General features: G+C 43.7%; 1 protein-coding gene across 3 annotated transcripts in view; it reads left to right on the forward strand.

Annotated features, from left to right (window-relative positions):
* The window catches only part of LOC130290918 (regulator of G-protein signaling 3-like), an 82004-nt gene extending 70294 nt beyond the window's left edge, over positions 1-11710 (forward strand). For all 3 annotated transcript variants that reach the window (XM_056539154.1, XM_056539153.1, XM_056539155.1), the window contains exon 7: positions 10162-11710. In XM_056539154.1, the coding sequence (XP_056395129.1) occupies positions 10162-10341 (180 nt within the window). In that variant the 3' untranslated portion in view covers positions 10342-11710. The remainder of the gene's footprint in view (positions 1-10161) is intronic.
* Positions 11711-15605: the final 3895 nt, after the last annotated feature.

A 15605-nucleotide genomic window follows, 5' to 3' on the forward strand; every position in this document is an offset into this window, starting at 1 on the left:
CATACATGCCCATTGATCCCAATCCGTGAAGCTTGGTCACATCCTGGGCTCTTCTTCTCGGTCTGGATGTGTAAGTGTTGATGGTGCCCTGTCGTATAGGAACAGCCACAGCTCCATTCTCTTTCGCCTTTAAAGGGCATACTTTTCCGATGACAAAGAAGCTCTTAAAAGAGTCCTCGGCTTAGTAATAATGTTTATTTTACGCCGCTTTTCTCTCCCTCTCTAGCAGTCGGTGTAAAATTAATCACCCTGATCTGCACTTTCCTGGCTGAATCCCCTTTATAACCGTTCTTCTGCCAACTCCCAACATTCCTGGACAGCTAAAGGCTCCTTGGGCATGCTGGGAGTTGTAGTTTTGTAACAGCTGGAGGCCCCCTGGTTGGGAAACACTGCTGTAGAGAAAAAGAGATCTGGAAAGAAGTGGCCTCATTGTATGTGTATAAGCCAAATAATGAGGCCAATAATACCAAACCAGAAAGTAGATTGGTTTTGTGTGCCTACCATAAATAGAAAGCCTATCACAAAACACCAAACGCAGCACTGATGTATCACAAAACACCAAACGCAGCACTGATGTATAATTAGAACAAATCTCTATTGAGATACACAAATTTAAAACGTGATTAAAAAAGAAACAGCAGCAATCAGAAAAATGTGCAAAAGGTCATTACAAATATCCTGTGCACCTCCCCAAATATTACTGTGTGCTAGTATACTGAATGAATAGCAGAAAGTGCATATAGAGAATAAGGCGACACAGATATAGGTTTAAAGGTGTAAAGAAAGCAAACATAGACGTGATACAGCAACTGTCCAGGAATTGGGGGGGCTTCGCTGGAATAACAGGGGAGAGAGGTAAAGGGGGGTGTACAGTCTCCCAACCCTCCATATATACCATGCTGTCCCCTGACTCAAATGAGTTTAGAGAAAAAGGCCTCACTAGTCACTAACAATACAAAGACTTGCTGATGTACTCACATGTAATGGACCCGCACTACCCCTACGCCATTTCGCAATCTCGCTTCATCAGGGAGTGTCTAAATGAGGGTCTAGGCATGTTATTTATGATGGTTGTCAGCCAATCAGAACAAAGAATTAAAAAGCGCCATACCTGTAAGTAATAAACTATGCGCGCGACATGAGCGTGTACCGGAAGCTCCACAATGTTCCGGGTTCGACTGCGCATGTGATCATAATGACGCGTGTGCACTCACGTCATCCCGTTGAAAAAAGGGCGCATGCGCAGACTAATCCAAACAGCGAGGATAGGGGCGCATGCGCAATGCGATAATCGCATCGTGCATGAGACCGCCGGCTCAGAGAATGTGCGCAAGCGCACACGAGCCTGCAACAATGACAGTAATATATATGCGAGATCTGCCAACCCCATTGTCACATACTGTACAGACCAAAAGTTTGGACACCTTCTCATTCAGAGTTTTCTTTATTTTCATGACTATGATAATTGTAGATTCACACTGAAGGCATCAAAACTATGAATTAACACATGTGGAATTATATACATAACAAAAAAGTGTGAAAATCTGTCATATTCTAGGTTCTAGACACCTTATGCTTTGATTCCTGCTTTGCACACTCTTGGCATTCTCTTGTTGAGTTTCAAGAGGTAGTCACCTGAAATGGTTTTCACTTCACAGGTGTGCTGGTGTAGAGGAGGAGGTGTGATGGTGTGGGGGAGGAGGTGTGATGGTGTGGGGGAGGAGGTGTGATGGTGTGGGGGAGGAGGTGTGATGGTGTGGAGGAGGAGGTGTGATGGTGTGGAGGAGGAGGTGTTATGGTGTGGGGGAGGAGGTGTGATGGTGTGGAGGAGGAGGTGTGATGGTGTGGGGGAGGAGGTGTGATGGTGTGGGGGAGGAGGTGTGATGGTGTGGGGGGTGCTTTGCTGGTGTGGAGGAGGAGGTGTGATGGTGTGGAGGAGGAGGTGTGATGGTGTGGAGGAGGAGGTGTGATGGTGTGGAGGAGGAGGTGTGATGGTGTGGGGGAGGAGGTGTGATGGTGTGGGGGAGGAGGTGTGATGGTGTGGGGGAGGAGGTGTGATGGTGTGGAGGAGGAGGTGTGATGGTGTGGGGGAGGAGGTGTGATGGTGTGATGGTGTGGGGGAGGAGGTGTGATGGTGTGGAGGAGGAGGTGTGATGGTGTGATGGTGTGGGGGAGGAGGTGTGATGGTGTGGGGGAGGAGGTGTGATGGTGTGGGGGAGGAGGTGTGATGGTGTGGGGGAGGAGGTGTGATGGTGTGGGGGGTGCTTTGCTGGTGTGGAGGATGAGGTGTGATGGTGTGGGGGAGGAGGTGTGATGGTGTGGGGGAGGAGGTGTGATGGTGTGGGGGTGCTTTACTGGTGACACTGTTGGGGATTTATTCAAAATTGAAGGCATACTGAACCAGCATGTCTACCACAGCATCTTGCAGCGGCTGCTATTCCCTCCGGTTTGCGTTTAGTTGGACCATCATTTATTTTTCCCCAGGACAATGACCCCAAACACCTCCAGGCTGTGTAAGGACTATGTGACCAAGAAGGAGAGTGATGGGGTGCTGCGCCAGATGACCTGGCCTCCACAGTCACCGGACCTGAACCCAATCCAGATGGTTTGGGGTGAGCTGGACCACAGAGTGAAGGCACAAAGGGCCAACAAGTGCTAAGCATCATGGGAACTCCTTCAAGACTGTTGGAGACCATTTCAGGTGACTACCTCTTGAATCTCAACAAGAGAATGCCAAGAGTGTGCAAAGCAGGAATCAAAGCAAAAGGAAGAACCTAGAATAGGACATATTTTCACACTTTTTTGTTATGTCTATAATTCCACATGTGTTAATTCATAGTTTTGATGCCTTCAGTGCGAATCTACAATATTCATAGTCATGAAAATAAAGAAAACTCTGAATGAGAAGGTGTCTAAACTTCTGGTCTGTACTGTATATACAACTGTATACAGGGTTATAACAGGTACACAGATAAATAAGGACATGAAGACAAGACAAAAACAATATATAATAAAGGATTATTAATAAGTGTTGATAAAGGGCTAGTGCATGTGCAGAAGTGAGAGAAATGATATATAAAAAGGTGAGCGCACTGTGAGACACATAAAATAGCACAAAAATCTCAGACATAAATGAATGAAAAAAAAAATGTATATAATAATGAATATGTGAGAATGTACGGACTGCAATGATCATCACTTGTATATAATAGGAATGAAAGTGATTGGGGTATGTATTATGTGTCTACATGAAATATGCTATAAGCATAATAAAGTGCAAGGTGCATCACGTGACCTGCCATAGGTAATAAAAAGTATACCAATAAGGTGCAATGTGCAATCTGTGACCATGTATAAGCTATGAAGACTATAACATTTTTTTTATAAGAATTTGATAATATATATATATACACAGTGATCCCTCGACTTATGATGGCCCCGACATATGATCATTTCAACATATGATGACCTCTCAGAGCCCATCGTATGTTGAAGGCAGCCTCGACATATGATGCTGCTGTGTGTCGGGGCCATCGTACAAATAGCTATCTGACAGCGCTGACAACTTCACCAACTGACAGATAGTTGTATAATGTCCCCGTGTGCCCCGTTCTGCCTCCTGTTACTCACATGCTGTCCTGCTGACTCACGCAGGCTTCCACTGTGAGCTCCGTGTAAGCCCCGCCCCCCCAGTGCAGCCATAGCCAATAGCCTGCAGCATCTTGCTGCAGGAATCCAATGAGCTGCTGGCTGCCCTCCCCTTCCTTTCCTATAGAGCTGTAGTCGGCAGGATGGTAATGGAGGACATTCTGTCCCCCCTGAAGGTATTTAAAGAACTGTACAGTACTGTATGCAATGTCACACATCACATACAATACATATACACACAATACACCCCATACATCAATGTTTCCCTATCAGTGTGCCTCCAGCTGTTGCAAAACTATAACTCCCAGCATGCCCAGACAGTCAATGGCTGTACATGCATGCTGGGAGTTGTAGTTGTGCAACAGCTGGAGGCACCCTGGTTTGTTAAGCACTCCCCATACACTCCACATACAATGGTCATCCCAGAACCAATTAGCAGTTTCCCATAGAGATATGTATTCAACATACAATGGTTCCGAGGCCACAGAACCAATTACCATTTTTACATAGACATATGTACTCGACATATGATGGTTTCAACATATGATGGTTCTCCTGGAACCAATTAATATCATATGTTGAGGGACCACTGTGTATATATATATATATATATATATATATATATATATATATATATATATAAATTAATTTTTTTTCATTCATTTATGTCTGAGATTTTTGTGCTATTTTATGTGTCTCACAGTGCGCTCACCTTTTTATATATCATTTTCCTCACTTCTGCACATGCACTAGCACTTTATCAACACTTATTAATAATCCTTTATTATATATTGTTTGCGTCTTGTCTTCATGTCCTTATTATTTATTAGAGATGAGCGAACTTACAGTAAACTCGATTCGTCTCGACTGTCACATATATACAACTGTATACAGAGTTATAACAGGTACACAGATAAATAATAGAGATGAGCGAACTTACAGTAAATTCGATTCATCACGAACTTCTCGGCTCGGCGGTTGATGACTTATCCTGCATAAATTAGTTCAGCTTTCCGGTGCTCCGGTGGGCTGGAAAAGGTGGATACATTCCTAGGAAAGAGTCTCCTAGGACTGTATCCACCTTTTCCAGCCCATCGGAGCACCAGAAAGCTGAACTAATTTATGCAGGAAAAGTCATCACCTGCCGAGCCGAGAAGTTCGTGACGAATCGAATTTACTGTAAGTTCGCTCATCACTATTATTTATCTGTGTACCTGTTATAACTCTGTATACAGTTGTACATATGGGACAGTGGGGACGGCAGATCTCGCATATATATTACTGTCATTGTTGCAGGCTCGTGTGCGCTTGCGCACATTCTCTGAGCCGGCGGTCTCATGCGCGATGCAAATATCGCATTGCACATGCACCCCTATCCTCGCTGTTTGGATTCGTCTGCGCATGCGCCCGTTTTTTAACGGGATGACGTGAGTGCACGCGCGTCATTACGCTCACATGCGCAGTCGAACCCGGAACATTGTGGAGCTTCCGGTACACGCTCATGTCGCGCGCATAGTTTATTACTTACAGGTATGGCGCTTTTCAATTCTTTGTTCTGATTGGCTGACCACCATCATAAATAACATGCCCAGACCCTCATTTAGACACTCCCTGATGAAGCGAGATTGTGAAACGGCGTAGGGGTAGTGCGGGTCCATTACATGTGAGTACACCAGCAAGTCTTTGTATTGTTAGTGACTAGTGAGGCCTTTTTCTCTAAACTCATTTGAGTCAGGGGACAGCATGGTATACAGTGCTCCCTCAAGTTACAATATTAATTGGTTCCAGGACGACCATTGTATGTTGAGACCATTGTATGTTGAGACCAGAACTCTGTGGAAACCTGGTAATTGGTTCTAAAGACACCAAAATGTCATCCAAAAATAGGAAAAAGTGAAGATTAAAGAAAAATAAGTAGATAACTAATATAGATAAAGCAAATCCTTCCATATAAAAGTAATAAAGATCTGCTGGAAGCTGTAATCACTGTCTATGTCAGTGTTTCCCAAGCAGGAAGCCTCCAGCTGTTGCAAAACTACAACTCCCAGCATGCCCGGGCAGCCTTTGGCTGTCCGGGCATGCTTGGAATTGTAGTTTTGCAACAGCTGGGGGCACCCTGCTTGGGAAACACTGGTCTATGTGGAGGACAGGAGCTTCTTCAGGGTCCTGAACATGGAGTCGCCCGCACCTGGTGTTCAAAGGAGCAGGTAACCCTGGCACAGGTAAAGAGTACAGAACATGTGAGTCAGTCAGTGCATACACTTCAGTAATACAGGTAAAGAGTACAGAACATGTAATACCTCCCTGTACTGTAGGGGGCGCTACCAGACACCAGTCAGTGCATACACTTCAGTAATACGGGTAAAGAGTACAGAACATGGAATACCTCCTTGTACTGTAGGGGGCGCTACCAGACATCAGTCAGTGCATACACTTCAGTAATACAGGTAAAGAGTACAGAACATGTAATACCTCCCTGTACTGTAGGGGGCGCTACCAGACACCAGTCAGTGCATACACTTCAGTAATACAGGTAAAGAGTACAGAACATGGAATACCTCCTTGTACTGTAGGGGGCGCTACCAGACATCAGTCAGTGCATACACTTCAGTAATACAGGTAAAGAGTACAGAACATGTAATACCTCCCTGTACTGTAGGGGGCGCTACCAGACACCAGTCAGTGCATACACTTCAGTAATACAGGGGTTTTACCAGTGAATGCCCATTCTGATTGGTCGGTTCTTCCAGCCATTGACACGTTTCACAGATCTCGACTGTCTGTACATTGTGTGTTGAGTCTGGTTTCATGTTACAATGGTCCAGAAAAGACCATTGTATGTCGAAACTATTGTATGTTGAGACCATTGTAAGTTGAGGGATCACTGTATATGGAGGGTTGGGAGACCTGGACAGTTGCTGTTTCACATCCATGTTTGCTTTCTTTACACCTTTAAACCTATATCTGTGTCGCCTTATTCTCTATATGCACTTTCTGCTATTCATTCAGTATACTAGCACACAGTAATATTTGGGGAGGTGCACAGGATATTTGTAATGACCTTTTTGCACATTTTTCTGATTGCTGCGGATTCTTTTTTAATCATGTTTTAAATTTGTGTATCTCAATAAAGATTTGTTGTAATTATACATCAGTGCTGCATTTGGTGTTTTGATACATCAGTACTGCGTTTGGTGTTTTATGATGCATCAGTGCTGCGTTTGGTGTTTTATGATGCATCAGTGCTGCGTTTGGTGTTTTATGATACATCAGTGCTGCGTTTGGTGTTTTATGATACATCAGTGTTGCGTTTGGTGTTTTATGATACATCAGTGCTGCGTTTGGTGTTTTATGATACATCAGTGCTGCGTTTGGTGTTTTATGATACATCAGTGCTGCGTTTGGTGTTTTATGATACATCAGTGCTGCGTTTGGTGTTTTATGATACATCAGTACTGCGTTTGGTGTTTTATGATACATCACTGCTGCGTTTGGTGTTTTATGATACATCAGTGCTGCGTTTGGTGTTTTATGATACATCACTGCTGCATTTGGTGTTTTATGATACATCAGTGCTGCGTTTGGTGTTTTATGATACATCAGTGCTGCGTTTGGTGTTTTATGATACATCAGTGCTGCGTTTGGTGTTTTATGATACATCAGTGCTGCGTTTGGTGTTTTATGATACATCGGTGCTGCGTTTGGTGTTTTAGGCTTCTCATTGTATGTGTCTACCTTGACCGTACGCTCTCTCTCCCGCTATCGTCATGTGGCCTGCACCCACCTCTCACCCCGCCATGGAACACGCTTTCATCTCCACTGCTGGGAATCTATATTGAATTTGTCACAGTCTCTGTTTTCTTGGTTTTCTAAGACTTTTTTCCAGAGATCAGAGCGAGGTCAGCAGGGGACGTGATAATGTCACATGCTAGAAAGGGCAAAATGCAGCATAACAATGTACTGGACAGGTGGAGGCCGAGCAGCCATAATAAATGAGGATTAATGGGAAGTCATTGTATGTTACTAATAACGGAGATATGTGTCTGCATTGTTCTGTTTTGGATGTGGACTGTAGATGGGGAGAGAGAGAGAGAGAGAGAAAGATGCTAGCACAAAGATATAGATAGAACATGAGTATATAGATAGAACATGAAAAGCTATACAGCTGTAATGCAATAAATGAAGATATGAAACTATGAAATTATGAGATACTTAGCTTGCAAATTTGGCGGCCAAATAGCTTGGACCGTCCCACCGCGATAAGGTGACCTCATTCTGGGACGGACCCTACACTATGAATATGCCTCTGTGTGAACAGTACAGCAGGCATTGCAAGGTCTGAAACATCCAAGGCACCTTATATACACCTAATAGAGGTGGGTGGGGTGCAAGAGCCAACATGGAGGTAGCCTCTCCCCCGTATGTGTAATACAACCAAAGATAAGTTAGCCAGCACTATTAATTCCAAACTATTGTATAGACCTGGCTTACAGGTGCAAGCTGCTGGGCTAAATATACAGCAACAGGAGAATACAGCAGCACACTGCTATTACAAAGGTATAGTGCTGGCCAACCTTTCTTTGGTTGTATTACACATACGGGGGAGTGGCTACCTCCATGTTGGCTCCTGCACCCCACCCCCCTCTATCAGGTGTATATAAGGTGTCTTGGATGTTTCAGATCTTGCAATGCCTGCTGAACTGATCATACAGAGGCATATTGATAGTGTAGGGTCCGTCTCAGAATGAGGTCACCTTACCGTGGTGGGACGGTCCACGCTATTTGGCGCCAAATTTGCAAGCTAAGTACCTCATAATTTCATAGTTTCATATCTTCATTTATTGCATTACAGCTGTATAGCTTTTCATGTTCTATCTTTATACTCATGTTTTATCTATATACTCATGTTTCATCTATATCTTTGTGCTAGCAGTGTGCTGCTGTATTCTCCTGTTGCTGTATATTTAGCCCAGCAGCCTGCCCCTGTAAGCCAGGTCTTTACTATAGTTTGGATTAATAGTGCTGGCCAACTTATCTTTGGTTAGATAGATATATAGATAGATAGGAGATAGATAGATGGATAGATAGGAGATAGATAGGAGATAGATATAAGATAGATATAAGATAGATAGATATAAGATAGATAGATAGATAGATAGGAGATAGATAGATAGATAGATAGGAGATAGATAGATAGGAGATAGACAGGAGATAGATAGATAGGAGATAGCTAGTAGAGTGAGAAAATAGATAAATGTGAGACACAAAGATGTGTAGCTATGAAGTGTATATAGGAGATAAATATGCGCCATATAGAGGATATATAGATAGAACAGGTCCCTAGATAGCTCCGCGCTCCAACTTGATTTCTAAGTATTTTTCTCTCATAACCAGAAGCATCTCAGAAATGATAACAATCCGTGACTAAAAAGCACAGGAAGAAAATGCCGAGATAAAGCGATGTTGTTATGTAATTCCGTCAGCCCGCACATTGCGTTAAATTTATCTAATTGTGGATGAGCTTTTTATAAGCCCCGAAGGTTATGTAACGAATGCGCCTCACACATTTCCAATACTCCAATTAGATTTCCTGTTTGGGATCTTTGTTTCCATCTCGTACAGAGTAAAAATAGGAAAAAAGAGCAGAAAATAGATGTTGGAGAATATAGATGGGGGATCTGTGAAAGCTTCACTTGTCTTAGACCCTTAGTCACAGCACTTCCCCAGGCAATGAGAAGTCATCAGCGCCCCCTGCAGGAGCAGCGGTGACTCTACAAGAGAAAATCTATATTAAAAGGTAATAAAAGGCTTGTGAGGCCAAAAAAGGGAAATAGAAGTAGTATCATTAAAGTTTTGGTCTGTCCTCGACTAGGCTGAAGCCAATGCTGACCATGGCAACATACTTGGGAAGCACCGTATGGGCCACTTAGCAGGCAGCTTTAAAGGGGTACTCTGGTGGAAAACTATTTTTATTTTAAATCAACTGGTGCCAGAAAGTTATACAGATTTGTAAATCACTTCTATTAAAAAATCTTAATCCTTAAAGTACTTATCAGCTGCTGTATGCTCCACAGGAAGTTCTTTTCTTTCTGATTTTCCTTTCTGTCTGACCTTAGTGCTCTCTGCTGACACCTCTGTCCGTGTCAGGAACTGTCCAGAGTAGGAGCAAATCCCCATAGCAAACCTATACTGCTCTGGACAGTTCCTAAAATGGACAGAGGTGTTAGCAGAGAGCACTGTGGTCAGACAGAAAGGAAATTCAAAAAGAAAAGAACTTCCTCTGTAGTATACAGCAGTTGATAAGTACTGGAAGGATTTAGATTTTTAAAATAAGTAATTTACAAAGCTGTTTAACTTTCTCGCAGCAGTTGATTTAAAAAAAAAAAAATAGTTTTCAACTTTAAATTCAATATAGGAAAGGGTTCTTTACATTAAGAGCAGTCAAGGTCTTGATTGTTGGACCACAAGATATTAACATAATTTAATTGATGTTGCATTTCATTCTTCTTCTAGGTCAACCTAGATGCTAGCACAAGAGAGTTGACCGAACGCAGCCTTCTTGTCCCGACACGTACGACCTTCGACGAGGCCCAACGTAGGATCTACGGCCTAATGGAGCGAGACTCCTATCCCCGGTTTCTGCGCTCCGACCTCTATCAGAGCATGCTCCACCCTCCTAACGGGGCATGCTGAGGGAAGAGGAAGGCATGGCGACCCAGGGGATGAAAAGGAGACCGCCTGAGCTTCCCACTACGGGAACAGGCTTTCAGACGTTGAATGGACCAAATACGAAAGGTCATTTTAAAGGACTGCATGACCCATGTTGAGGTGGGTTCAGTGATGCCAAAGCCTGTCAGGAGTGGCCATTTTGATCAATGAGTATCTCTTGAAGTATGCCCCATTTTGATCCAGAATGGACCAGAATGCTTCTACGCCATAACCTGCTAGGCTAAGCCATTTTGGAACTGTAGAGCTTTTGCCTTTTTAGCCATTTTGAATCAGACCGGAGTCATAAATGGCCATTTTTGTGATGTCAGCGCTTGTTGTCTGTGATAGTGTTGGCTAACCTTAACACTAATGGATATATGCAGACCAACGGAAATCGGTTTTTGCCTTGTTGGCTTGACGATGGCCCCAAGCATGTAACCGTGGCCACTTTGAACACAATTATTTTTCTCTTAAGCCATCTTTTTTTAATTTTAGGTACACTGTAATCCATTCCAAAGGCTTCACCCTATTCCGGTGTTTGTTTGGGGGTAACATTTCCGTTTCCTAATTTTTTTTATTTAATTTTTTTGTATACATGTTGTTTTTATGATGGAAGGCTAGAATTTACCATTGCTTGAAACCTGAGAATGTTCTGCGGTGGCAGGTTTACTGATCCATGTGTCATAGTATTCCAGTTGATGGAAGTCAGCCATTTTGAACAATGATGTCACGCGAGCCGTCTGTCTGACCCAGTGATGTAAGGTGTACATTTTTGGAAGGGAATGCATGAAAAATGGATGGCTCAAAGTGCTGCTCCTTCTTCCCCCCCAAAATAGTTACCACTCGTAACAGTATGGATAACCTTAGAAGCCTTGCGCCTTTTTTCTTTGCACTGTTAATACCTTTTGCGCCTTCTCTGCCATCTTAAAAGCCTACATATTGATGCACTGAAGCCATTTCCCTCTCCCCCTTCACCATTATGCACGTTGCTGCCTCAGTTTTAGTGGTCGTGGTAAATACGGCCCACATTGCCGTCACCTCTAAACGTTGTCCATTTTACGTGTGTTTTAATTGGTTCATGTGTCTGTAGTCATCACGTTGAAGAAGTGTCCGCCATTTTAAGGTCCCTTTTTAGTCAGAGGCCATGTGTACATTACTCTTTTGTTACAGCCTGCTACGTCCCCTCATGACTTCCGTGCTTGAGACCTGTAGAGTATTGTACGTCATTTTTTTGTGGCTAGAAGTACGATATCAGGAAAAAAAAATGTGGTTCTTCGTTTGATGAAGTTTTAATGTTTTTTATGAGTAAATCTGTAATTAGTCTTAAGCACTGAATAAAGATATGCAGTATTCGCCCGTGCGTCTGGGTGTTCATTTCGCACACAGACTAGGTTTGTCTTTCCTTTAGCACATTTTGTTCTGAATGCTTGAAGCGAGCGGCGGGGGTCGTGACATCACGACCACGCCCCTTGTGGTGTCACACCACGCCCCCTCAATGCAAGTCTTTGGGAGGGGGTGTGATGGCTGTCACACCCCCTCCCATAGACTTGCATTGAGGGGGCATGGCGTGATGTCACTAGGAGAGAGCGTCAGGGGTTGTGACATCAAGACCACGCCCCTCGTGGTGCCACACCACGCCCCCTCAATGCAAGTCTAAGGGATGGGGCGTGACTGCTGTGACGCCCCCTCCCATAGACTAGCATTGAGGGGGCGTGGCGTGATGTCACTAGGAGAAAGCGTCAGGGGTTGTGACATCATGACCACGCCCCTCGTGGTGCCACACCACGCCCCCTCAATGCAAGTCTAAGGGAGGGGGCATGACGGCTGTCACGCCCCCTCCCATAGACTTGCATTGAGGGGGCATGGCGTGATGTCACTAGGAGAGAGCGTCAGGGGTTGTGACATCAAGACCACGCCCCTCCTGGTGCCACACCACGCCCCCTCAATGCAAGTCTAAGGGATGGGGCGTGACTGCTGTCACGCCCCCTCCCATAGACTTGCATTGAGGGGGCGTGGCGTGATGTCACTAGGAGAGAGCGTCAGGGGTTGTGACATCAAGACCACGCCCCTCCTGGTGCCACACCACGCCCCCTCAATGCAAGTCTAAGGGAGGGGGCATGACGGCTGTCACGCCCCCTCCCATAGACTTGCATTGAGGGGGCATGGCGTGATGTTGTGACTGTGGCATCACGACCTCGGGCGCCCCACCCAAATGAATGCCGGGTGCTGCACAAAGATCGTGGGGGTTCCAATAGTGGGACCCCCGCAATCAGACATCTTATCCACTATCCTTTGGATAGAGGATAAGATGTCTAGGGGTGGAGTACCCCTTTAAAGGGGTATTTTGGTATCAGGATATTGTATTTAAATAAAACTAGTACCCCCAACTTATATAACTTACTAATATTGTGTTCTCAATAATTGTACTGACTTTAATATGCTTTTGCTTGAAATACACCCCTGAAAGGAAGTTGTGTAGTCCTTTCATTGTCAGTCTGATGTTGTCTAAGCAGCTCCCTGGCTCCTCCCTCACGTCTGAGGCAACACATTATCCTCTGCTGTCTCAGGAGGCGTGGCTGGATCTTGTCTTTGAGCTCCAGCCCCACCTACTGAGTGATGTCACCACCTCTGACCAACCCCTACAGCCAACATCACCATCTCCCTGTGATATTCATATATCTTTATTGGGACATTAAGGAAAAATGAGGTGTGTGTATACAGCATGCTGCGTCGTGCTGAACAATTCCACAGGCAAAGGAGCAGACAGGGAATGAATATTAGATGTTGCAAAGCAAAAGTCTGCTGTGTACTAAAATGTTCTGTTACAGCTATGAGCGAGGAACTGGCAGAAGTGCTGTAGAAGAGGAGTGGGCTGGGTCCGAAGACTGTGATTAAGAGCTGAGCTAAAGCAATGCATTCTGGGAATTGTAGTACTGAGCAACTGCTCACCCAGAGAGGACATGGTAAAGTAGAGGATTACAGACCCTCAAAACAAATACATCTCTGGTCATTTCAGAACTAGGACAGACAGGTAAGAAACGCCAAATGCTTCTGCAGTATTTTTATGATTTTTGGAGTAACCTTGTAAACTTTGACTGAAATAACTCCGCCCCCTTGTGCCGTCACGCCCTGCCCCCTCAATGCAAGTCTATGGGAGGGGGCGTGACAGACGTCACGCCCCCTCCCATAGACTTGCATTGAGGGGGCGGGGAGTGACGTCACACGGGGCGGAGTTGTGACATCACGATCTTCCGTTCCCGTGGTCAGGAGCCAGACCCTCCAGCGCTTCCGGAGCAGTAACAGGTGGGTGCCGCATGCTATATTGTGGGGGTCCCCAGCGGCGGGACCCCCGCGATCAGACATCAAATCCCCTATCCTTTGGATAGGGGATAAGATGTCTAGGGGTGGAGTACCCCTTTAACCCTTAGGTCCTGTTGGGCGGCGCCGATCACTGTTATACAACAACCAATTCATATTGCGCATTTTTAATACTGGTAATTAATAGTGAAAAAATAGTTAAAAAAATAAACAAACATAAGAAAAACATATATAAAAGTATCAGTGTCCGATAACCATCTAATCTACATTAAATAGATAAAATCCATATCATACACTTATTCTCGCTATATATTGAACACGTTAATATCGTTAGTCAGTAAAGGGGTACTCCGGTGGAATTTTTTTTTTTTTTTTTTTTTTTTTTTTTATGAGCTGGTGCCAGAAAGTTAAACAGATTTGTAAATTACTTCTATAAAAAAATCTTTACCCTTCCAGTACTTAGCAGCTGCTGAATACTACAGAGGAAATAATTTTCCTGATACGGGCATCAGGTCTCAGCAGAGAGCACTGAGGACAAGACAAAAAAGAAATTCAAAAAGAAAAGAATTTCCTCTGTAGTATTCAGCAGCTAATCAGTACTGGAAGGGTAAAGATGTTTTAATAGAAGTAATTTACAAATCTATTTTAACTTTCTGGCACCAGTTGATTTAAAAAAAATAAAATAAAAAATAAAATAAAGTTTTCCACCGGAGTACCCCTTAAGTTCCAATTGTCCGAGGCCCAAAATAATCGCAGTTTTCTTTTTTCATTAGGATGTTCAAATCCCCCCCCTCCCGGGGTTCCATTAATACACAGAAGCCCCATAAAGGACATGGGGGGAGATTTATCAAAATCTGTCCAGTGGAAAATTTGCCCAGTTGCCCATAGCAACCAATCAGATCGCTTCTTTCATTTTGCAGAGACCTTGTTAAAAATTAAAGAAGCGATCTGATTGGTTGCTATGGGCAACTGGGCAACTTTTCCTCTGGACAGTTTTTGATAAATCTCCCCTATGGTTCATACGTCACCTCCATAGATTTCACGAATATGTGTTATTAATTTCGGAGATCCTTTTCCTGTGGTTATAGATCTAACATTGAGGGGTCTCACTGTTTTGCCAATAGAGAACATACCGGACATGCATTTTATGGCATAGACTACTGATTTGGTACGGCACATTATATGTTGGTCAATTTTGAATGATTCACCTCCCAGTTGTACTGTCTTGGGGTGCATGCACACCACGTTTTCAGGCTTTGGCTGGGGGAGAGGAAAACCTCGCACTCCCACACCCCAGCCGGAACGGCGCTGATATCCTTTGCCTTTAATGAGCCGACCGGAGTCACCGTAGCTCATTTCTGCCCCGTATCCGTTGTTAGCTGCATGTCAATAGGAAACTGCAAAAGGCCATATCCACTTGGCGGTTTTTTAAAACGACCCCTTGTTGAGACTTTGGCATTTTTTCGGGAAACTCTTGGCATTTTTCTCCCATAGAAGTCTATGGGAATTAAAAAATGCCCCCAAAAAAAGCCATGTGGGTCATTTTTGTGGGCGGTTTTAATTCCTTTTTTTTTTATTTATTTTTTTTAGCGACCCAAAAAGGGATAGCGTTAGCTTTTTTTTTTTTAAATAAAATTTTGTAGGTTACCATAAAAAGATAGAGGGATGAAAAAATTGTAGGAAACCAAATTTATATTTTTTATAACAAAAGATTTATGCATTTTCAATAAGGGACCAATTTATGTGAGTGGGCAGGGACATAAAAGTGTAGCCGGCAATATTAAAAATGGATAAAGGGGCCCATGTAATTGTAAAAATGATATATATTTTTAAATTACGGTAATTTTCTGTAACTTTTTATTAAAAATGTATTTTAATTATGTGTTTTATGTGTGTGTGATTTTTATAAATTTTTCAATTTATTCTTTTTA

Source organism: Hyla sarda, chromosome 9 (genome assembly GCF_029499605.1).
Source record: "Hyla sarda isolate aHylSar1 chromosome 9, aHylSar1.hap1, whole genome shotgun sequence".
Taxonomy (NCBI): Eukaryota; Metazoa; Chordata; class Amphibia; order Anura; family Hylidae; genus Hyla; species Hyla sarda.